The sequence below is a fragment of the Schistocerca piceifrons genome, chromosome 5 (genome assembly GCF_021461385.2).
Source record: "Schistocerca piceifrons isolate TAMUIC-IGC-003096 chromosome 5, iqSchPice1.1, whole genome shotgun sequence".
Classification (NCBI taxonomy): Eukaryota; Metazoa; Arthropoda; class Insecta; order Orthoptera; family Acrididae; genus Schistocerca; species Schistocerca piceifrons.
In genome coordinates, this window is record NC_060142.1 from 210,754,181 (window position 1) to 210,777,356 (window position 23,176).

The 23,176-nt window shown below is 40.0% G+C and overlaps 1 protein-coding gene across 3 annotated transcripts in view; it reads right to left on the reverse strand.

The window, feature by feature from the left end:
* The window catches only part of LOC124797803 (angiogenic factor with G patch and FHA domains 1), a 270,523-nt gene that overhangs the window by 215,420 nt on the left and 31,927 nt on the right, over positions 1-23,176 (reverse strand). For all 3 annotated transcript variants that reach the window (XM_047260816.1, XM_047260815.1, XM_047260817.1), the window contains exon 6: positions 14,617-14,860. In XM_047260816.1, the coding sequence (XP_047116772.1) occupies positions 14,617-14,860 (244 nt within the window). The remainder of the gene's footprint in view (positions 1-14,616; positions 14,861-23,176) is intronic.

Genomic DNA, 23,176 nt, shown 5'->3' on the forward strand with positions numbered 1-23,176 from the left:
GCCGGGAGGTGGTTCAGAAATATAAGAAAAAGCTGAGATCAGATCCTGTGTTATCATTCCCTGATTTCAAGAAGGAATACATACTTTCCTGCTATTCAAGTAACAGTGCTTTAGTCAGTGTTGCAATGGCAAGGAATACACGGTGACTTATCATCTAGACACTTGAAAACACCTCAGTGAAATTACTCTACAAATGAAAGAGATGTTAGCAGCAATATGGGGAATTTCTTATTTTTGTTGTTATCTGCATGGTCAGAAATTTAAAGTGATAAAAGCTCATGCATCCTCAAAGTGGCTGTTAGGCTTAAAAGACCCTTCAAGTCAGTTAACAAGGTGAGCAGTCAAACTGAGTCAGTTTGATTATGAAGTGGTTCACAAGCGAGCAGTAAAGCATTTGAACACAGACACCCTAAGTATAAAAGTAGTTGTATTACAGGAATAAGGTAAGAGTCAAGCAGATTAGAAAAAGACACAGGCAGCTGACCGTGAATATCAACTGTTTAAAAGGTAACCTCAGTTTGTGACACATGAGGGTTTATTGTGCAGGTCCACAAAGTGTGGTCCACACATTATGGTTCCCACAATGCTCAGAACCGAGGTATTACAAGAAGTGCATGACCATGTATTATCAAGTCATGAGAGTAGGAAGACAACTGATGAACAATTTATAGAAAGGTTTTGATGGAAAATGCGAGGTCATGAGGGTAGGAAGACAACTGATGAACAATTTGTAGAAAGGTTTTGATGGAAAATGCATTGTAGTGATGTGGAGCAGTATGTCAAAAACTGCATCCCATGTGTGCAGAGAGCAGATTTAAGTCATCAAAAAATACAGCTTGAAAGGTCACTAAAAACCGTGAAACTGTTTCATATGGTACGACCTGATGTGTTAGTACCTTTAAACAGATTTCCAGCTGGTAATAAATACATACTCAAGATGATAGAGCATAGAAATACAGCACAGGAATTAGTGGATGGGTGAACTGGAGGAAACTGAGCAGAGTACTGTGTGATGAGAAGGTTAGCTGCAAAATGAAAGGAAAGCTTTACAAGTCTGTGGTGAGGCCTGTGATGCTGTATAGTGCAGAAACTTGACCAATTACAAAAGGCCAAGAGAAAAAGACGGAAGTGACAGAAATGAGAATGTTAAGGTGGATGAGTGGGGTGACACAAAAGGATAGACTAATGAGTGAGTACATTAGGGGAACAGTGAAAGTGGGGCCCATAGGGAAGAAGATCCAAGAAAGTAGGATAAGATGGTATGGACATGAGCAGGGAAGAGGGGAGTACTAAGCGGGGAGAAGAGTTGAAGCCCTAGAAATCAAAGGGCCAAGGAGAAGAGGAAGACTGAAACTGAGATGGGAAGATAAGGTACCAGGGGACCTATGGGAGAAAGGATGGCTCAGAGAAGAAGCACTGGAAGGCATTTATGGAAGAGAAGGATCCAGCAAATCAACACTGACCCCACATGACATGGGGAAAGGCTGTGATGATGATGATGATGATGATGACAGATCATTTTTTGAGATATCTAGTAAGGGCTGCAATTCTGGATCAGAAAGCTAGTACCACTACACTGGTTACTAAAGGTTGGTGTATCAGAGAGGATAATCACAGATCAAGGGACTAACTTTGTGTCCAATCTTATGAAACAAGTTATGTCACCTATTGTGAATCAAGAAGTTATGCAGCAACCTGTTCCATCTTTAAGGGAATGGATGAATGGAAAGAGTTCACTGCACAATATCAAGAACGCTATGCCATTATGTGAATAGCAAACATGTAGACTGGGATACGTATCTAAATTTTGTACTTAGCATGTATAATTCAAAAGTTCTGGGTGTATGGGTGGACAATTCCATCACCTTTTGATATGATTCAACCAAAATCAGTGACACAAAGTAACCAGTAAAACAGATTGGTCAGATGAAACAAGTCTGTGGATGGCCAATCTACGTCTAACAGGTGAGGCTAAAATGTATGTAATGTATCACAAGACGCTTAGCGAAGTACACACATTCGAACAATTAGTGGAGGGTTTACAGCAGAATTACCATAAACAGAACAGTGCTATATCTTTAAGAGAGAAGTTGAGTGGATGAGTGCAGAAAGCCATTGAAACTGTTGAAGCCTTTTCTGACAGAATTCAAAAAGTGAACACGTAGACATATGAGTTGACACAAAATCCAGAAGAGGATCAAGTCATACTCAGAGAAGAAGAAAATAGTGCCAGGTGATTACGAGAGGTGTGGCAAAGGATAAAACATGCCAACACTAAGGCTTTGAAAAACCTGGAGCATGTTTGGAAATGTTTAAGTAAAACACCGCAATACAGGACAAAGAAGTAGGTATTGCTAACAAACCCTTATACCCCAAAGGGCAAAACAAACATGTTCTTACCATAGTATCAAGGACTGTACAAAGTCATCAAAATGACTTCACAAGTAAATACAAAACTACAACTATCAACTAAGACATCTGTAGTCCACATCAGCAAAGTGAAGGCATTTAAAGAAGTGATTGATGCATTACTGCAGGTTCCTTCCCCATTACCAGAAAAGGAGAAGTTGACTTTAGAAAGGAAAACCACATGAATTTTGTATCTAAGGAAAATAAAGTAAGTCTACATGTTTTGTACTTTATGTGTACATGGGTCATGTTGGGATATATGTTCGGGTAATTTGGTTAACATTACTTTTCATTTGCTTGTCTTTCATTCTGGATACATAGACTAGTCCAAAGGAGGGGGAGGATTAATGATAATTCCTTTTCTCTTATATGGTGTACCAATGACGATGTCCAGATATATAGCCTTCTTTTATCACATACTTACTGTTAAAATTGGCACTGACCGAGCTAGTTTCTGCTTCACCATACAGTTTCCAGTAATAGGCATAAACACATGATAATGTTGTTTTACGATCCACCCACAACAAATTAAATGGGACACCATCAATAAAACACTCACAAAGTGTTATTGACATCAGATCAAAAAGATGATCATATACTTATGTGCACAGCAGATCTAAACAATACCATTAGAGAGAGTGTTACCATTTGTCCAGCCAAGGTAGATCAGACTAATGAACAGGCATGTGAAATGCACCTATTTCTTGGGGAAATGGAAGCAGTGCAGTGTAAACTGGAACTATTATGCCGCAACCAATTTCCAGAAAATTATGTGTCACCATTAACAGTGACTGCCAACTGTTACATAGGCAGAAAATTGAAAGGGATGACCAAATTAGAATTGTGAAATAGCAGATTACTAATCAATGGATCCAAGTGTGACATAGTTGGAACACAGTTTCATCTTCGAGCTACCATCACAGCAACTATGATTACCTCTTCTCCACCTATGCTGTATCGGCCGGAAGAATGATTAGACACATTACCCATACAGGACATAATCTTCCTTTAAAAAGCCTTAGAATCCATTCAATTACACTCTTTAGATGAACTGATAATCTCAGAAAAAGAGACAAACATCAGTTGAACAGATGCTAAAACATGTAAACCAGTATCATGAGAAACACAAGTAAATATAATACAGTAACTGTTAGTGTGACCACAAGTGTTATCCCAATTCTAGTACTTATTTGTGCAATTCATTTCTGCTTAAAACACAGAATATCCTGTCCAACTGAATCACCAATCCATCAGTTACCCAGGGAAAAGATACATACTGGTGATAAGAATTAAGTACAGAAACTGTAAAGAGCTTTAATAGTAGGAAAACAGAACAGAAGGGCAATGAAAAGTTGGATAGTTAACTCAGACTAAAATTGAGAACTTTACAGTTCAGCTCAAGAAGCACCCAATGGGATTCAACTCGAAGTAATAGCAAATTGTAAATACAAAACATGTACAGACTAGTTTAGTAATGGATAGTGAAAGTAAAATTCGAGACAAATTTCTTAAAGAAGGGGGGAACGTTACACTACAGAGTAGAAAAGGGAAAGAAATTAAAAGTTTCTTAAGTTCATGATAGGATAGCCACAGACAATGCCACGCAGAGGTGGTGACATAGCTACGCAGCAGAAAGAAACAATCAACACTGTAAGTTGGTCACATATGTGAACTCACATTGCTACATCAGCAGCAATTGTCAGGCACAAATCACACATTCAACAACATGCCCATTGAGAAACAGAAAGAGAGAAAAAGAGAGAGATAAAGAGAGAGATAAAGAGAGAGAGAGAGAGAGAGAGAGAGAGAGATTTGGTAGCTCTTGTGATGCAAAGTGGAAAGCTTTAGCTCAGACACAATAACACCTTTCAGAGACTTGACAGCCCAGTTAACAGCCTGTAACAAATTGTTAAACAAACACAATGGAATGAGTACTGCTGAGCACTAGTAAAGAAGTGCGCCACATTTGGTCATAATGAACAGAGCCTCACATCATTACCTCCCAACTGACTCCATAAATACCACTGTTTTCCAGCTCTCAGTTCAGTTGGTCATTAGGACTGATGGTGTTCATGCCAAAGCACTCAGTTCAATGATTACTATGGTGTAGTGGCATCCATGTTTTAGTTGTTCTAACACTTGTCCTGAACATGCTCCTTGCCATTCCTGAGATGATAGCATCCAAGTAATCATCACTTGCCAGTCATGAGACTTTGCATTGGCCCCCACCTACCACACTGTTCATGGGGAGACTGAGGGTCTTCCAACACCAGTACACAACGTGGTGCATGTCGCACTGACATCATCGTCATTGCTATGTGTCATCCAATGCCTCTGTTCTTGATCACTGCTGCAGGCACTTCCAGCTACCAGGGCTTATCTGTCCAATGGGGCCAGAATCAGCTGACTGCATGAGTTCCAACATTGCAGTATATCCCATGGGTCATCATGTGTCGCCATCATCTACTCGAGTGGAATTGAGGATTCTCTAACAGTGTGGAGCACATAACCATGCTACAGCTTTGCCTGCAGACTGCCAGACAGCAGTGCACAAGTCTCAGTGAAATTGCTGGTGTATCAGCCTTGGTGACTGGCCAGTCATGCCAACAACAGGAGTCAGTGGAATTTCACCATATCACTAGCACAAGGCATCAGCTAAGGCTGACGAGAAGGCATAGAATTGTAAATCTGAAGGAATAAATGTTAACTTACTAGGCACATTTCATTAGCACTGAAAAACGCTCTACAGGTTCCACAACACCATCCTGACAACACATAAGTGTCTGCACTTGGGCCCCTACATAAGGTGAGTCTAATCATGTATAAATTAAAAATTGGTATGTATGGGCAGAGTTTTGCTAGGTTACTTGAAATTCATAGTGAATTATCCACAAAAAAGTAAAATCCAACAATGGAAAGTCCAATATGGCATAAGAAGAGAATATGGAAAGGATAGATTGCTACTCACCATATAAAGGAGGTGTTTAGCTGCAGACAGGCACAATGACAGTCACTGCTAAAATACACACACACACACACACACACACACACACACACGTCTGCAACTCAATGCCTCCTCTAAACAGTGAATAGCGATCTATCCTTTTCATGTTGTTGTCACTACATAAATAAGTAAGACATCCACAACAACAAGTACAATTTTAGTATATGTACCGCTGAAGCGAGTACAACAAAATTTTAAAGAATTAATTTCAATGAAGAAAACTGAGAAACACTAGGTTAATTTCACATTCAACACTCAGGCACCTTTGGTGTCACTGGAATCCCCTGGTGGCCCGGATGTCACTGCAGCTTCCGATATGCAACATCTGACCGGTCTGTCCTCACTCCAGAGTGGGTGGCAAACAGTGGTGGGTTCACGTGTCACTGGGCGGAAGGTGAAAGAGGGAGCAGGCTATGCAGCTGGCTCCCTATGTCTTAGCAACAGGTACGAGGTGCTTCCCAGGGTTGATGATAACTCTGAGCCGGCACAGGATGCCTCTTCTGTTGGGCCAGTGGTCAATTTTCCTTCCCAGTCTAGACAAGTACAGAGGGTGGGTATGCTAGTCATTGGGAGCTACAATGTTAGGCAGGTAATGGAGCCCCTCAGGGAGATAGTAGGCAAGGTGGGAAAGAATTCCAGTGTGCATTCGGTATGTTTGCCAGGAGGTCTCATTTGTGATGTGGAGGAGGCCCTGCCAGTGGCTATCGTGCACATTGGGTGCAACCAGCTGCATGTAGTGGCACATGTCAGCACAAATGATGCCTGCCACCGGAGGCCATCCTCAGCTCCTTTCGGCGGCTGGCTGATTTGGTGAAGGCATCTAGCAATACACGCAGAGTGCAGGCTAAGCTGTCTATTTGTAGCATCGTACCCACGGTTGATTGTGGTCCTCTGGTTTGAATCAGAGTGGAAGGTCTAAACCAGAGGCTCATATGGCTCTGCGACGGTATCGGATGCGAATTTCTCGACCTCCGCTATAGGGTGCAGAATTATTGGGATTCCCTTAATAGGTCAGGCATGCACTGCACGCAGGAAGTGGCTACTAGGGTAGCGGAGTACGTGTAGCATGCACTAGGGGCTTTTTTTAGGTTAGAGAACACCTCCCTTGGGAGCAAACACGGTTTACCTGTTAAATCAGCCACAGCAACCTCAGAGAGTCTGGGTTCTGGCAGTTCAGAGATAGAAAAGATTAATGTGATTTCAGTAAACTGCAGGAGCATTCAATGAAAGGTCCCAGAATTAGTATCGTTTATTGAAGGTTATAATGCACAGATAGTATTGGAATCAAAAAGCTGGTTGAAGCCAGATGTCAATGACAGTGAAATCCTAAGTTCAGACTGGAATGTTTATAGTAAGGATAGGTTAGTCGCCAATGGTGGCGGCGTGTTTATTACAGTAAATAATGCGATAAAATCTAACGAATTTATCACGGATTCTAAATGTGAATTAATCTGGATGAAACTGAGTATCAAAGAACGATCAAAAATGGTGATCGGATGCTTTTATAGACCATCTGGGTCAGGATCTGGAGTTGTAGAGCGCTTCAGACAGAGATTGCAGATTACCATTAGTAATTTTTCTGATCATGCCGTTGTAATAGGGGATGACTTCAACTTGCCTGGTATAGATTGGGAATGTTATGTCATCAAAATTGGTGCCAGAGACAGGGAATCGTGTGGCATTGTTCTGGATGTCTTGTCCGAAAATTACCTTGAGCAGGTTGTTAGAGAACCAACTCATCACGTAACGTTTTAGACCTCCTAGAAACAAACAGACCTGAACTTATCAAATCAGTTAATGTAGAGGAAGGTATCAGTGATCATAAGGCTGTGACAGCATCTATGACAATGGGTCCTACAAGGAATGTTAAGAAAGGTAGGAAGATATATTTGCTCAGCAAGGGTGACAGGATACATTTCTGAATATCTCAGCAGTCAGCATCAAATATTCAGTGATGAGGATGAAGATGTAGAGAACAAATGGAAAAAATTCAAAGGCATCGTTCAATATGCCCTAGATAAGAATGTTCCAAGTAAAGTTTTAAGGGATGGGAAAGATTCACCATGGTTTAATAGCCTTGTTAGAAAAGTGCTACGTAAACAAAGAGCACTTCATCTCAGATTCAAGAGAAGTAAAAACCTAGCTGATAAACTAAAGCTGAATGAAGCAAAAATGAGTGTAAGGAGAGCAATGAGAGAAGCGTTCAATGATTTTGAAAGTAAGATGTTGTCAACTGACCTGAGTAAAAACCCTAAGAGATTTTAGTTGTATGTAAAATCAGTAAATGGGTCAAAATTATCTATTCATTCTCTCAGCGACCACACCAGCACTGAAACGGAAGATAACAGAGAGAAGGCCGAAATACTGAATTTGATCTTCCAAAGTTGTTTCACCACAGAAGATCGTAACACTGTCCCTCCTTTCAATTGTCGTGCTATTGTCGAAATGGATCACGGAATTGAAAAGCAGCTCAATTGCTTAGTAGTGGAAAGACTTCAGGACCAGATGAGATACCTATAAGATTCCTTAAAGATTATGCAAAAGAACTTGGTCCCCTTCTAGCACTAATTTATCATAGATCATTTGAGCAATGAAAGGTACCTAATGACTGGAAAAAAAGCAGGTCATTCCCATTTTTAAGAAAGCCGTAAGATAGATTGACACAATTATAGATCTATATCATTGATGTTAATCTGTTGTAGAATTATGGAACATGTTTAATGTTCAAGAATTATGATGTTCTTGAAAAATGAACATCCCTTCTATAAAAATCAACATGGATTACGCAAACACAGATCCTGCGAAGCTCAGATCGCTCTGTTCCTCCATGAGATCCACAGCGTAGTGGACAACAGCACTTAGATTGATGCTGTATTCCTTGATTTCAGTAAGGCATTTGACATCGTCCCACATTGCCTTTTAATGAAAAAAATATGAGCTTATGGAGTATTAGAGCAGACCTGTGATTGGATTCAAGACTTTCTTGCAGACAGAACTCAGCAGGTCACTCTTAACGGAACTAAATCAACAGGTGTAAAGGTAATATCTGGAGTACCACAGAGAAGTGTGATAGGACCGTTCCTATTCACAATATATGTACATGATCTATTAGAAAGCGTCGGGTGCTCTTTAAGGCTATTCGCAGATGATGCAGTTGTTTAAACCAAAGTAGCAACACCAAAAGATAGTAAGAATTTGAAGAACGACCTGCAGGGAATTACAAACAATTCTGTTGGAAGAACATCCACAACTGAGCATTATAGCAAAGGTTGAAAGTACTGCTTCAGTTGTAAATTACTTTATTTTCACACGACCAGTTTCAGACTGCTACAAGCCCATCCTCAGGTGTTGTACTGGCAATAGCAAATGACGGGAGATAATTTTCACACGCCGCATATTGGGTTGCAGTGTGTGAAAATTATCTCCCATGTTTTGCTATTTCCAGTACGACACCTGAGGAAGGGCTTGTAACAGTCTGAAACTGTCATGTGAAAATAAAGTAATTTACAACTGAAGCATTATTTTCAAGCTCAGCTGCAGAGAATTGATGAATGGTGCAGACTCTGGCAGTTGACCCTGAACGTAAATAAATGTAACACATTGTGCATACATAAGAAAAGAAATCCACTACTGTACAGCTACACTATTGATTGCAAACAGCTGGAGACAGCGTCTGCCGTAAAATATCTAGGCGTAATTATCCAGAGCAACCTTAAGTGGAATGACCACATAAAACAGATAGTGGGAAAAACAGACACCAGCCTCACATTCTTTGGGATCCCTGTCAGGTAGGACTGATAGAGGAGATAGAGAAGATCCAATGAAGAGTGGCGCATTTCGTCACAGGATCATTTAGCTGGCAAGAGAGCACTACAGAGATGCTAAACAAACTCCACTGGCAGACGTTACAAGAGAGATGTTGTGCGTCATGGAGAGATTTACTATTGAAATTTTGGGACAACACTTTTCAGGAAGAGTCAGACAACATATTACTTTCCCCCACATACATCTTGTGTATTGACCACAGGGAGAAAATTCAAGAAATTAGAGCCAATACAGAGGCTTACCAACAATCATTCTTCCCATGAACTATTCACAAGTGGAACAGGGTTGGAGGGATCAGATAGTGGTACCAAAAGTACCTCCACCACACATCATTAGGTGGCTTGTGGAGTATGATGTAGACGTAGATGTAGGCGGCACAGATTACACAGAGTTATATGGTATTGTTGTACCAAGAACTCGATTGAGCTCGAGCCGCAATGCAGCTGTTAAATATACAAGACAACTTGCAGAAGTAGATTAATGATCTTGAAGACACAATAGAAATCAAGGTAGATGAGAGACGTGCTAACAATTGCTGAGAGAAGACAGAGATTCATTAAAAAGACAGGCTGACAAAAATGAGTTGCAAGTCAAGCCTAGAATGAAAGTGCAAACTCCGTGGTTCTCGCCTAAAAAAACAGAATTATGGTTTTCAATGTTAGCATTTGTCCAGGGTGAAGTGATTGATAATGATGTAAAATTTGTGGTAGCAGTAAACAATTTGGACATCAGAGCTGCCACTAAGGTCATAGACGTCATATTGAAATCACCGCAAAAACAACAGTATACACAGCAAAAGAAAATGCGAACTGATTGGTTGTGTAAGTCAGTAGAGCAACAAGTGCAGCAAGTATTGTGCAGTGAGCAGATAGGTGACAGAACACCATCAGAATTCTGGTGACGTTTATGAAGTATCGTCAGTAAAGAGGAGTTATCAGTTGCCACGCTACAACACGTGTGGATGGCACAGCTGCCAGTTATGGTGCAAGCAGCTGTTGTTACCTATGGCAGTACTGACATCAACGCAATAATTCTGGTTACAGACAAAGCGTATGCATCATTAGACAAGACAAACCCATCAAGCACAATTAAATTGCATGCAGGAAGCAACATGCAAGAGATGGTGGCTATACAAAGAAAGCAACACACAGACATTAACAGGCAGTACAAACACTTGAAACAGCAGACAGAAGTGTTGCAGAACTAGGTAGCGGCACTGGTAGAACATACAAACATTATACACTGACAAGACGCTGAAAGTAAAAATCAACAGTATTATATGAACCAGCAAGATTCATCATGGTGGTATCATCGGTGTTTTGTGCTGGCAGATGTCTCCGAGACCATCCTGGGAGCGGATTTTATTTTCAAGAGGATACAGATAAACCTGAATGCAGCACAAATAAAAATGGATAGTGAGGTCATCACCGGATCTCTGGGCCAAAGTTCTGTGAGCACCTTGGGTAGTCGATTACAAGTAAACGCAGAGTTGCATAACACAGTACACCACATTAAGACCACACTAGGACATCTGGTCTCACAATGACTGAGAAAACTGGCTCCTGATGGTGTCATGGCAGCAAAGGTGGAGTTCGAAGATATGCTACAAACGGGCATCATACGCAGGTCAGATAGCCCATGAGTATCCCCACTACACCTAGCAAAGAAAAAGGATGGCACTTGGAGACCCTGTGGGGATATCGGGCCCTAGACAAACACACAATCCCAGATCAATACCCTGTCCAAATATTAAAGATTTCACAAATGTACTAGCGGGATCCACAATATTCAGCATAATCAAATATAAGAAGGCATATAACCAAATACCAGTGCCAAATGAAGACATACCAAAGACTGCTGTGATAACTCCACTTCAATTGTTTAAGTTTTTATGAATGCCCTTCGGATTAAAAACTGCTGTACAGACATGGCAATGTTTTCTGGATGAAGTCCTGAGAGGGCTCAATTTTTGCTTCACATACCTAGTAACATATTGGTATTTTCCAGAACTATCACAGAGCACGAAGAACACCTCCAAGTAGTCTTTGACTGAATACATGACTATGGCATAGTGGCCAACAGACCAAAGTGTACTCTGCATCAGATGCACATAAATTTCCTTAGTTACGTTTTTTCAGTGTCTGGCACTCGTCCTGTGAAAGATAAGATTGAAATCATAAAGGACATTCCTTGCCTGACTGACTTTCATCAGCTAAAGAGAGTCCTAGGACTTGTAAATTTCTACTGGCGGCACTTGCCAGGCAGCCCTTGAGTTTTTCTTCTGCAAGCTCATGGCATACCAAGTCAAATGGCGCGTTTTTGATCACAAGGTATTAGCCGCATATGAAGCAGTGCGGCACTTTCGCCGATACATCAAAGCCAGACCATTCATCATCTATATAGGCTACAAACCTATAACTTTCACCTTCCACACATAAAGACAACTGGTCCCCAAGACAATTTCGGCAACTTGAATTTATCAGGCAGTTCAGTATAGACATTAGACACACAAGAAGGGTCAAAAATGTAGTGGGTGATTTTTTCATGGGTCGGTGCCATCTCCTATACGGTAGATTACAGGCAGCTGGTCGCAGCATAGGCTACCGATGCTCAGCTAAAAGAATATTTACACAGTGAATTAACAGGACTGCAATTCAACAGGTACAGACAGTAGGGGCTAAGGTAAAGATCTCATGTGATATGTCATAAGGCAAACTCAGATCTTTCGTACCAGAACCACTAAGCATAGCTGTTTTTGGTGGAATTCATGGTCTAGTTCATCCATGAGCATTAGGCTGCTGACAGAATGGTTCGTATGGCCCGGCATTAATAAGGATTACTACAGGTGAGCAAAATCATGTGTGGCATGTCAACAATGCAAGATGGGCAGGCACGTCCATAAGCAAGTGGGAGAGTTTCAGGAAACAACAGACCACTTCTCCTTTGTTCACTTGGATATTATAGGACCGTGCCAAAGTCAGAAGGGTTCCGATACTTGCTGACAGCAATCGACCTTTATACTCAGTGGGCAGAGGCAGTACCCACACTGACATCTCGGCAGAGACAGTTGCAAAAGCTTTTTTAGCATCACAGGTAGCACATTTTGGCTGCCTGTCACACGTTACCACAGATCAGGGGTGACAGTTCGAATAAACATTGTTCTTTGAGCTGGCTAATCTTTGTGGATTCTGCCATCATCATAAAACTAGCTATCATCCAGGGAGTAATGGAATGGTGGCACACTGGCACAGAACACTGAAAGCTGCTATAATGTGTTACGAAGACAAATGGACCTCCGCATTGCCGCTACTACTGTTAGGCCTCTACACTATACATAAACAATATAAAGGGGATTCAATGGTGGAGATGGTATATGGGGAGAATATATGCCTGCCATCAGGAATTATTATTATTATTATTTTATTTTTTTATTGTTTTTTGGGCACCATCAGGACCAACAGGAAATAATGTGCCATACTTGCTGCAATAAGTAAAAAGCCGCATTTTCAAATTCCGGCCATCACTAGCAACATGACATGGTGAAAGCAAGTTTTTTATAGCACAAAGATATCAGCATATGCTCATATGCAATGCTGGGGACAGATGCAGCACATCCCCCTCTGTGACCACCATATGCAGGGCCATACAGAATCAAAAGATGTGACAAACATACAATGTAATGGCAAGCAACAGACAGTGCCCCTAGGAAGGGTAAAGGCTGCGTATATACTGGCATAAGACAATGAATTGGTTCCAGAAAAGAAAGGGGAAACTATGCTCACAGCAGCAGAAAACACAGAGCAAGTGGAGCAAATGAAACCCTCAACACAGCAAGCAGACCCAGAAGAAATGCCAGAAAAGCCAGTTGTTCACACTGGTGCTTGTCGATGCATGCAGTACTAATACCCATGCATTCCAGGAGCTCCGCTATATCGTAGGGTAGGCTGTGTGGGAATCGCTGCACAGAGAACAGACCACACACAATGTATTTTGTGTGTCTGAAATGGACACTGTTAACAGTATGTCTACTCTTTGGAACTGGATACTACTCTTAGCCTTGTTAACTTTTAACAGTTTGTAACAGCGAGTTATATAAAAATAAAAACTCTCACCATAGCACCCTCAAGAGTGTTTTCATTGTCTAAAATGATAAGAATACAGGATCACTACAATATTAGGGAGAGAGAGAGAGAGAGAGAGAGAGAGAGAGAGAGAGAGAGAGAGAGAGCTGTAGATAGTATATCACTGTGAACATGGAAGTGACATCATTTCACAACACCATCAAGTCTGAATGTAAGTAGTGCTTAACACACTGCCTCCTAGACCATTGCAGATCCACTCAAAACACCAATACAAAAGTGAGAAGTCCCTTTGCCTCTCAGCAAGCCTTCTGTTTGCCAGCAGAGTTAACAGACTGGACACACAACTACTTTATAGAATAGGAATAAAACCTACATTTTTCATTTAGGATAAACTAAATAGACTTCATTTGATCTTCTCTAGACTTCCTTGAACATTTCCACACTGCATGAGTTCATGATATTACGTGTGGTTGTAGAAACAAATGCATATTTCAAACAGTGTGTACCATAAAAGAACTTATAAAAGAGCATGACCATCATATACAACAAAAACATGACATCAGTGATAGTAGTGCAACCATGTGGGATGTAAAAAAGACATATATTTTGAACTGCTGCATGTCATAAATAAAGTATGTAACATTTCCAAAACAGAAATCTACAAGGTCACCACTGAAAACTATTTTCAACAGAGAAGACAGGTTTAGTGATTTTCATTACAGAAGAAAACTTGTTTGGCCTGCAGTACCAGCTGGCACATTTTAAATAATAACAATGGCCTACCAACAAGAATCTAGCAGACATCAAACTTTCCAAAAAGGGTGGGGTAGCTTAATTACATGTAGAAAAATAAAAAGAAAGGAAAGTAAGATTGTGTTTACATCCCATCAAAACCAAGATCGCTAGATACAGAGCACAAGCTCAGATTGGTAACTGTGTTAAATCAAAATGGATGCCATGTATTGGTAGTGATATAGCAGAATCAAGAAAGAGTAGTGAGCATGAATACAGAGCAGGACTAGTCCCCCACCCCAAGCAGTGTGCTGCACCCTGGCTAAACAGCAACACTGTGAAGGTGAAGGATGAGATAGTGACTAACATGCAATAGGTTATAGTTGTAAAAATGTAAGCAATTGGAACTTTTGCTATGATCTATCCAGCATATTGATTATCATGTTTGTAGTGCTGGTAAATTATTAATTTTTTATGAACAACGGACAACAGAGGCAAATTTCTCCTTAAGAGAAAGGAAACAAACATTACAATATCAAATATGAATTAGATATGTAAACTTACTTCTATCAGAGGACACCTGCTGCAAGAGACCGGGTTCACAATGTCCACATGTGTCATGACCCAAATGGATATGACACAAAAGCTTCGTTCCCCCCACCTGCAGTATACTTCCATGCACCACTTCAAATGGTTCACTTTCTTGTTTACATGCAGATAAACGAGAACCATTTAGATAAGTGCCATTTCTGCTACCAAAATCAATTATACTATATTTTCCATCATCAAAACTTAATTTCGCGTGGAACTGAAACAAAAGGATTTGCATTGTCACTTGACAAAAAACTAACAATAGCATAAAAATTCTAACACAAGAAGAACTGCTGGTATTTTCCCTCTCAGCATCAATTAAAAAAATCTGGTCAACATGTTGAGTACTGAGAATGAGCACATAACACCACCTGCTTTTCATATTTTCCCAGCTTGTTTTTTAAATTGACTAAATATTATAGACCACAAATTCAATATTGTGCAAATATATTATCTTGGCATAAAATCAATGAGACAGCTTGCAGTACTAATTAGACACACATGATTGGCAAAACAAACTATTTGTCAAGATGTATTGGTAAGAAGCTATGTTTTAATCTTTATGTTATCCTTATATTTTGTTATGTTTCATAAAAATCTTTCTACTTTCTGGCAATGGTTGAGCAGTTTATTACAGATGTGTTCTTGTGCTTCACTAGAAGAACACTGGAAAATTAGCACTTGGTGTCCTATCAAGGACAAAATTGTTAAAGATGGCACTTTTTCTATCAGAAGGCAAAAATTACACAGCTACTGGACCAAAGCATGCAAAATAATGTATAGAAGTGTTCTGATAAGCGGAAGGAGTGAATGTAGATGTATAGTTTCAAAGGAGCCCTAGTCCAAAGGTGACTGCCACTATCTGAAAACACCTTATTTTTTGTGACAGACACTACAACACATCATTCAAGGAAGCATAATAAAACACCTGCAGTAAACTGCTCATCCACTGCAACTGAGTTTTAACTGAAGATAAAATTTTCTAGGTTGTCAGACTGCATCATATTCTTCTACAAAAACATTCTTACACAATCAACATTTTTGCCCCGCTGCTGCTATCTTATTTTGGATCATGTATGTATGCAGAGGAGTCTTAGTTGGAAGGTCACCACCACTAACAGAAAATACTTGATTCTTTTGTATCAGACATTACAACACATCAATCAAGGAATCACAAGAATGCACCTGTAGTAAACTATTCATCCACTGACAGTGAGCTGTGCCACGTTTCTCTTCAAATTTCTTCTCACATAATCGAAGTATTGACCCCCCTGCTGGGATCTTCTTCAGGACCGTGAGGCATGTATAGTTACCTGAATACTGTCAACAATCAGTGTCATGTTCACTTATAAAAGGGAGTTTTTCCATACTTGTTCTGAAGAAATGGAGCCACAGGATAAATTTTTTCCAGCTACTATTGGTGGGCCATTGCCACTGCATATGCACTGTTTTGAAATCTGGTTCCTTTCACAGTGTTTTTCTGAAGTCTCTCAGTGCTACGTCAGGGGTATAGGAAGACTGACAAACTATAACTGTGTTGTATTTGTCCAAAAAGCTGAATTAATGAGAACAATCAGTGGGTCCATTATCATAGTTGAGGTGCCAACTGCCCGCTGCCCCCAAGTCCAGCCATTTGTGTCTCGTTGTTTCATGAAGACAATGCAGAACCTCTTGGTAGTACTCCTTATTGATATTACTACCTTCTGGAAAGTATTCATGATGGACTACACCACTGGAGTCAAAAAAGACAGTCAGCATGTCTTTCACATTGCTGAGAACCTGCCTCATTTTTTTGGGTCTTTGGGATGATGGATGCTTCCATTGCAATAACTGGAACTTTGGTTCTGGGTCATGCTCTTAAGCCTAGAACTAATCACAGCATTCACTGTGTTAAGAAAATTGGAATTACTGTTCACAATATTTGGTGTGTCCCGTGCAACCCTGTGAACAAAGTTGCTTCTGCTCAGTTGTTAGAAACTATGGCACAAATTCTGCTGAGATCCTCCTAGGATCTATATGTTCTGTTAAAATGAAATGCATAAATCCATTATTAATTTTAACTCCATCTGTGAGTTCTCCACAGAGAAGGGAAAGACCAGCCTTGCACACACAGTTTCAACGAAGCTCATAATTTGCAGCATTGTGCCATGAACTGATTGTGGCCCTTCGGTTCTGAGACAAGCGCACGGGCTGAACCAGAGACTTTGGAGATTCTCTTACAACCTAGGCTGCGACTTACTGGATTTGCGCCATAAGGTTGAGGACTGTAGGATCCCCCTAAATGGGTCATGTGTGCTCTATACATCAGAAGCTGCTACTCAGGTAGCTGGTAGAAGTTTTTTAGACTAGTCAAATAATGATAGCTATAAGAAACTCAGAAGTATCAATGTAAGATAAGAAAAAAATGCCTCTCACAGAGGAGAGTATTAAAATCTTAATGGTAAACTCCTGAAGCATTCGCAACAAAGTGCCAGTGTTTGAAGTGCTCATGAAAAGCAGTAAAGCTCACATAATACTAGGTACAGAAAGTTGGTTGAAACCTGAAATTGACAGCAGTGAGACTTTTGGAGAAAATTTAAGTGTATATCAAAAGGACACACAAATTTGAAATGGAGGTGGTGTGTTTGTCGCAGTAGATGAGAAACTTAAATTCACTGACATAGAAATTGAAGCTGCATGTAAGATTGTTTGGGCAAGACTCAATATCAATGGTGGGCATAAAATAATTGGATCTTTCTATCACACACCAGACTCATCTCCTGATATAACAGAAAACTTTAGAGAAAATCTCAGTCCACTTGTACACAAGTTGCCAAATCATACTGTAATCATTGGCAGAGACTTCAATCATCCAACAATTAATTGGGAAAATTACTGTTTTGTTAGTGGTTCGCATGATAAGAAATCCTGTGAAACTTTACCAAATGCCTTCTCTGAAAACTAGCTAGAACAGATAGTTAGGAACCCCTCTCATGAAGGAAATACATTGGATCTAATGGCAACAAAAGAATCTGACCTCTTTGAGTGTATCCACATCAAAACTGATATCAATGACCATGATGTGGTTGTGGCAACAATGATTACCAAAATACAAAGGACAACTAAAACAAGCAGAGAGATATATATGTTCAGTAAACTGGATAAAAAGAATCAGTAATGTCATAACTCAATGAGAACTTTACAGCTTTCAGCACAGGGCAGGAACATGTACAGGAACTATGGCTCAAGTTTAAAAGAATAGTTGACCATGCACTTGACAGATATGTACCCAGTAGAGCAGTCCATAATGGGAGGGAACGTCCATGGTATACAGTCACTGTAAAGAAACTTCTTACCATAGCAGAATATTGTCAAATGATCTTTCACAGGACCCAAAGAAATTCTGGTCTTATGTAAAGACTGTTAGTGGCACCAGAGTCAATGTCCAGTTCCCTGCTAATGAGATGGGAACTCAAACTGAGGGTAGCAAAGCAAAAGCTGAAATGTTTAACTCCATTTTCCAATGTTCTTTTATAAAGGAAAACCTGAAAAGATGAATGAAAAAATTATTAGTGTCAGTGTTGAGAAACAGCTGAAATTGTTAAAATTGAACAAAGCTCCAGAGCCCGATGGAATCCCTGTGAAATTCTATACTGAATTTGCAGCTGAGTTAGCCCCTTTTCTAACTGTAATCTATCATAGATCCCTCACACAAAAAGCCATGCCCAGTTCTTGAGAAAAAGCACATGTTACACTTGTTTACAAGAAGGGTAGTAGAAGCGAATCACAAAACTACCATCCAGTATCCTTAGAACATATTGTGAGCTCAAACATAATGACCTCCTCAGTGCCAACCAGGATGTATTCTGAAAACATCAATCATGTGAAACCCAACTTGCACTTCTCTCACATGACATACTGAAAGCTTTGGATCAAGGCAATCTGGTTGATGCAGTATTTCTTGATTTCCAAAAAGTATTTGACCCAGTACAACATCTACGCTTATTGTCAAAAGTACAACCATATGGGTTTACGACTGAAATTTGTGACTGGACTGAGGACTTTTTGGCAGGGAGAACACAGCATTTTATCTTGGATGGAGAGCAGGGAACTGTGTTGGGACCCTTGCTGTTCATGTTGTATATTAATGATCTTGCATACAATATTAATAGTAAAATCAGGCTTTCTGCAGATGATACAGTTATCTACAATGAAGTACTATCTGAAAGTAACTGCATAAATATTCAGTCAGACCATGATAGCATTTCAAAGTGGTGCAGAGAATGGCAACTCGCTTTAAATGCCCAGAAATGTAAAATTGCGCACTTCACAAAATGAAAAAACATAATATCTTATGACTATAATATCAATAAGTCACTGATGGAATTGGCCAACTCATACAAATACCTGGGAGTGCCTGGGAGTGACACATTGTAAAGATATGAAAAGGAATGAACACATAGTCTGAGTCATGAGTAAAGCAGGTGGTGGACTTTGGTTTATTGGTAGACTATTGTGGGGAAATGCATCAATCTACAAAAGAGATTGGGCACAAATCACTTGTGCGATCCATCCCAGAATATTGCTCAAGTGAGTGGGATCCGTACCAAATAGGATCTGTACCAAATAGGACTAACTGGGGATACTGAGTGTATACAGAGAAGGGCAGCATAAATGATCACAGTTTTCTTTAATCTGTGGAAGAGTGTCACAGGGATACTTATGGAACCAAACTGGAAGACTCCTAAAGATAGACGTAAACTATCCTGAGAAAAATCTGTTAATAAAGTTTCAAGAACCAGTTTTAAATGATGACTCTAGGAGTATACTACAATCCCCTACGTATCGGGGACTGTGAGGATAAGATTAGAATAATTACTGCACTCACAGGCATTCAATCATACTTCCCCTGACCCATACGTGAATGGAACAGAAAGAAACCCTAGCAACTGGTATAATGGGATGTACCCTCTGCCACGTATCTCACGGTGGTTTGCAGAGTGTAGATGCAGAGAATTTTAATATGGAAAACAATCCAAAACTGGACAACAACAAATTTATGTGCCTTCCAACAGTATTATCTGACAAGGAACTATCATTAAAGTCTCCAGAAACAATGTTTTGCCGGTTAGGTCCACAAAACCTTATTAAAACTGTTTCCAGCTGCTTTATGGAGGTTAAGCCATCCAGAATCACTGGCTACAATTGTGTAAATTAAATTTTACTGTCTCTTAGTTGCAACAGGAATATTTTTCCACAGTAGAAACTTCATGTACACATTTGTGGATGTTCCATCTTATTATCATGTGCAAATGCTGCCAACTATTGGGCTACATTACAAAAATTTCAACAAAGCAATGTAGCAGTGTGCAACAGTTTGTGACTGCCAGAGCACACAGAAGTGGATGGTTGGTTATATTCCACTGTATAAATGAACATTATTATTGTTATTCTGCATGGTAATTATTGATTGATCACTTTATTTATTACAACAATGAATATTTCAAAATTAGTTGTTTTTGTCCATAAAAATAAACCAACTGCACAAAGCATATTTTGAAAACATGCATATATATTTTTGTATAAATCTTGCATCTAAAATCATTTTTTAAAAAACACCTAAGACAATTACAGCATACAGAAAAATTTTACTTCTTCCAGAAAAAATTCAAGTCTGAAAGAATTAAGATATTTTCTGCTGGTGGTCTGTAAATTAACAGTATCACAAACTTGAGTGTATCTTGATTCACTATTGTAACAGAGCATTTAAAGATCTGTTCAACACAATTTTCATCAACCTGACAGGCTTGGGACTTAACTCTACACTCTGCATCCATTTTCTTCTTGCTGGTTCTTCAGAATTGCCTGTATTTATCCAGACACATCTGTTCAATTTCTGTCCAGACTCAGTAACCACAGACAGAGTCATGTGTGTGTCAGTTGTGCTTGTTTGAAAGTGTGTGTGTGTGTGTGTGTGTGTGTGTGTGTGTGTGTGTGTGTTGTCTACTAAAAAAAATCACTGATTTCCATGTGATATTCTGATATGCACAGCATTCCTGCAGAAGTTCATTCCTTTTATTAACAAAGTCTCTGAAGCTTGGTTTCAGGTTCATCCTTGCTGCTTACATACTTGGAATTCTTCAGAAGATGAATCACAGAGTGCACTAACTAATCAAGCTGATTTAACTCTCATCAACATAAGATTTCACTAAACTATCAAAAGAGTGCACACTTAAACAATTTGCTGCTAGTCACCATTATAAAAATTGTTCTGTCAAGAGCAAGACAGGCAATAACACAACAACAGATGGTGCTACAAAACTGAGTTGACCAAACAACAAAAGCTGAAACAGCTAATGAGCTAAATACATGAATTCAGCAATATCATTATAAACTGTTTGAGAAGATCTAACACAATAATGGACAATACAGACTGCAACAAAAACGAGATCATAATATAGACCATGAGATTAAATTAAAAAGTAGGTTACAGAAAAGATTTTGTTTCCAATGAAGGACCATTGAAAGCACAAGAAATACTCAAATAACAACAGGTGTCAACACAGTACTTTAGACACAGTCGACGGTGGGATGACAAATGAAGGAGTCCTTAAGCATGTCAGCAAAGGTAAGAAACTATCCAGTATAATCAAAAAGAGAAAGTATGTTTCGGACATCCCAGGCAAAAAAAAAAAAAAAAAAAAAAAAAGGTATTAATTTTTGCTGTCCATAATTAAAGATAAAATTAGAAACTGATCTTCAAAGAAAGACAGTGTCCTGGCTGCAAAACATATGGCAATGGACCAGATAACATGATATTCACTCACAGGTACCTACGATACGAAACCGAGAAGCATCAGAAAAGTGGTTGGAAACACCCATTAGTGAAAATGTTTTAGGAGAATGGGGAGATAAGAAGGAAATGATTATCTAAGGGGAGTTCAAAAAGAAACAAGCCAGAGGTATAATTACAGAAACCTTTACCTGTATGTTAGAAGTATTGACCCTGGCTGTTGACACACTTGTCCCTCTGTGACACAAGGTGGTGAATGGCTGTCTCATAAAATTCCATGGACTGTGAGGTTAACCAGTTCCACATGCACAGCAGGATGTCACTGTCCACATGAGTGCAGGAAAGGTTATGCTGACGTTCTTCTTTGACCCAGATGGCCCCCTTCTGATTCACTTCCTGCAGTATGGGACAACAGTGAATGCCCAGTGTTACTCGCAAATCTTGATCACCCTTCGCCAAGCAATCAAATCAAAACAACCAGGCAATCTCACCCATGGGGTCATTCTGCTCAACGACAATGCAAAGCCTCATACGGCCAACAAAGTTGCGGCAGTCCTGCAGAAATTCAAATGGGAGGTTCTCAGCCACCCTCCATACAGTCCAGACATCTCTCCCTGTGATTACGTCATTTTTGGTCCCCTTAAAAAGGCTCTGAGGGGCAAATGGTTCACCTCGGACGACGACGTCCTGCTGCATGTGCGGAACTGGTTAACATTGCAGCCTCGGGAATTTTATGAGACAGCCATTCACCACCTTGTGCCACAGTGGGATAAGTGTCACGACAGCCTGGGTCAATACTTCTAACATACAAATATTGGTTTCTGTAATTATGCCTCCAGCTCATTTCTTTTTGAATGCCCCTTATAGTTAAATAAAGTGGAAGCTATATATATGTGCACAACTACAGCATGTTAGTTTGTGAGTTGCTGAAAATAAAAATAAAAGGTCCACAGAATTTGATAAAGAACTTAATTACTAATCTTCACATACATAGTTTATAGTCTGATGATAATTGCTTGGTTCCCCATCCCCTACCACAGAAAACACACTACTCTTTAAAAATTAACTAATTAACTACACAAGAACTTCTGGAATTTCACTTTATAGTATTTTAACAGATACAGGGCCAACACACCCTATCCTCAATCCTCCACAACCTCAACAATTTCTCACCCATTTGCTTAAACTGGTCCTCCCCAGTCCAACATGCAACCTTCCTGAGCATAGAGCTCCACTTCCCTGATGGCTCCATCCATACGATACCCATTAAGCACCAAAAATACCTGCATTTTGATAGCTGTCACCTCTTCTGCATCAAAAAATCACTTCCACTTAGCCTAGTCACCCATGGATGGCATACTTGTAGTGATGAGAATTCCCCTGCCCTGCTATGCTGAAGATCTCACAAAGCTCGTCACAGACAGGCATTATACCTCAGACCTAGTCCACTAACAGATTTCCTGCACCATATCTGGTCTAATGGCCTAATCCCCCCCACCTCCCCCAAGAATCAACTGAAATGGTGCACCCTCTCATCACCCAGTATTAACGCAGACAGAAGTAACTGAACCATGCCCTTTGTCAGTGCTTTGACAACCTATAAACATGGCTAGAAATGAGGGACATCCTACCCACAATCCTTCCCACCCCTCCTGATGTGGTATTCTGCTGCCCACCCAACCTGCACAACATCCTGGTCCACACTGATGCCACTCCCACTCTGTACCCTTTGCAACAGAGGTTGTACCCCTGTGGAAGATC